At 44.7% G+C, this 2,500-nt stretch overlaps 1 protein-coding gene across 3 annotated transcripts in view; it reads left to right on the plus strand.

The window, feature by feature from the left end:
- The window catches only part of LOC123504831 (endothelin-converting enzyme homolog), a 63,270-nt gene that overhangs the window by 4,138 nt on the left and 56,632 nt on the right, over positions 1-2,500 (plus strand). Inside the window, exon 1 of one of the 3 annotated variants that reach the window (XM_045255690.1) lies at positions 146-830. The exons of 1 other annotated variant lie outside the window; for it this stretch is intronic. Coding sequence is in view for 1 of the 2 variants with exons in the window: in XM_045255689.1 (XP_045111624.1) it covers positions 767-778 (12 nt within the window). In the remaining variant the exon portion in view is untranslated. Of the gene's footprint in view, positions 1-145; positions 831-2,500 lie in introns of those variants that run through there. One more of the 3 variants, XM_045255689.1, reaches the window with a different exon arrangement.

Raw genomic sequence — 2,500 nt, forward strand, 5'->3', positions numbered from 1 at the left:
AGCGAGCCTGTCAGTTTGTTTTCCTCGACTTCCTCCTCCTCTTCCTTAAAAGATGAATAAATAATAAAAATAAATAAATATATGAATAGTGAAAAGATAATATAATAATAAAAATAATAATACAAAGTAAAGCGTCACACGTCACTTCACAAACGTCAACAGTGCAGCTATTATGTTTTAAAATCAGAAGAAAAACAAACCCTTCTCAATTTCGTATTTTTTCCGGGAGTATCCGGAGGGAAGGAAACAACGCATTGCTCTTTGCTATGGTGGGTCAGCTGGGAGAAGCAAGTACCCTGACGTAATCTTCGCGGGGGGACCGCAGGTGGGGTCAAAGTCGCCGTCAGACAGTCATGACAGCCTCACTTGGAGCAACAAGCTTGCGCATTATCAGTTGCCAGACGTTTCCGGGGAGAGTTTCACAGAGGTTCACCGTATGGTCCAGCACCCAGGGCTTAGACACACCTGGTATTTCAGTTGAGGGGAAATATTATGGCAGAGAACACCTATTTCAGCAAAGGTGCGAGGCTGGGTATATAAGCCAAAGTAAACAGCGTGGAAGAAGCCGATTCGTGAGCGATACAGGCTGAGTTGAGGGGAGCCGCATCACTCTGGCTCAGTCTACGTGTGGCAGTGCGAGGGGAGTGCCGGCCGGCGTTCATCACACCCGCGTGTAAGGTTACCGCCGCTGGGACCACAGGCTCCACACTTCCTCCAGTGTTCCCTCTTCTGCAGTCTGCGACCTGTGCCTGCCTCATCGGCAAATATGATGACAGAGGTGAGACACATGGAGGGATAAAGAAAGAACTAGTGACTGTGAACCAACCAATGTGAGTACCCTCCTGTCCCTTGCTGTCATGTTTCCTAATTAAACTCCCGAGCAACAAAACACCTAGTAATTTTTTCCCAGTATAGAAGCCGCTGTGTGCCGTGATAACACTCCTCAGCACATGGCAGAACGTCACTGACTCCTCCGACTCACTCTGGCAGACTGTGCATATTAAGCATACTCATATCCTTGCAGGAATGACAAGAAACAAGGAAACACCCACGAATTAGTGAATAAATCAGTAAGGAGCCATGTCGAGCGGGCAAAAGGCAGGAGTGTGGGGGTTTGTGACGTGAACGGGTCCGGGAAGGTCTCAGAGGAAGGGTGCTCTGATCCTCAGCATCTTTAATGAGTTGGTGAGGTCATGAGGCAACGGCGGTGAGGGAGAAGGCGGGGTGAGAGGAGGTATGTGCTAAGGGGCGTGAAGGGATCTGGTGAGGCGGGAGGAACAGGTGGCTTTATGGCTAGTGTAGGGAAGTGAGGGGAAAGGCGTGGTGGGAGATGACGAATGTTGGGAGAGGCACATTGTATTGATCTCGCGAGGCCTGGTTGCCTGGCCCCACTCTCTCTCTCTCTCTCTCTCTCTCTCTCTCTCTCTCTCTCGTCTAATGACACACCAAAGTTTAGTTCTTAATGCATTACAGAAGGACGTAGTTTTTTTGGCATGTAAATTGGCATATATTGTGTTGTGCTGTGTGGGTTTCCATGTGTTGTGTTACACCAGCTGCCTCCCTTCCACCGCCCACACTTAAAATACCCTACACTCCATATGACCTTCCTTTTTCCCCTCTACTACAATAGCGTCCCTCCTTTCCCTCGCCTCGTCCGCTACAGTTAGGAGTCATCAGTTGTGTCATCGCAGTGGGAGAAAATGATACAACCAGCGCCAGAACATGATATGGTGAACGTTTTCTACGGCGGGTTAAAGGGACACATGTTTAATTCTCATGTTCAGATACTTATCTGGGTTTTTTTACGTGTCTTGTCTACAGGGAACACATATTGTACTTGATTGCCTAAACTGTCACAAAACATTCCCTCATTGTTTCCCAGTACACGATAGCACGCGTTAAATTTCTGTACATATACTCGTCAGTTATTTATTTATTTTTTTTATATATTTACATGTTTTTTACGTGCCTTGTTTATTGTGAACACGTTTATAGTACTGTACTATTCACTGGCCCCGACATTCGCAAAACACTGCCTCATTGCTTCCCGAAACACGAGGATACACGTAGAATTTCTATATTTATAAACGTAATTAATTTTGTTTCATATATTGATTGATTTATTTTTTACGTGTCTTGTATACTATGAACAGTTTGTACTTGCTTCCTGAGACTGTCACAAAATACTCCCTCTTTGCTTTTTGCGTTGTCTTTTTCCTCTCACATAAGAGAGCACACGTTTTATTCCTGTTTTATCTATCTAGTTATCTATCTATCCATTTATATCTATCTGTCTGTCTATATATACTTTTTGCTTTTCTCCTTTTTACGTGCTTTGTCTGCTGTGCACGCATACTGTACTTCAATTCCTAAGACTGTTGAACAAAAAAATCGTCATTGGTGGCCTTTCTCTTCCCTTTCTATACAGCGTTTCCTCAACACACGTAGGCTGACATTTTAATGTACGCATTTTCTCCTTACTTACTTGTTTGCTTTTGGA

This window comes from Portunus trituberculatus, chromosome 17 (genome assembly GCF_017591435.1).
Source record: "Portunus trituberculatus isolate SZX2019 chromosome 17, ASM1759143v1, whole genome shotgun sequence".
Classification (NCBI taxonomy): Eukaryota; Metazoa; Arthropoda; class Malacostraca; order Decapoda; family Portunidae; genus Portunus; species Portunus trituberculatus.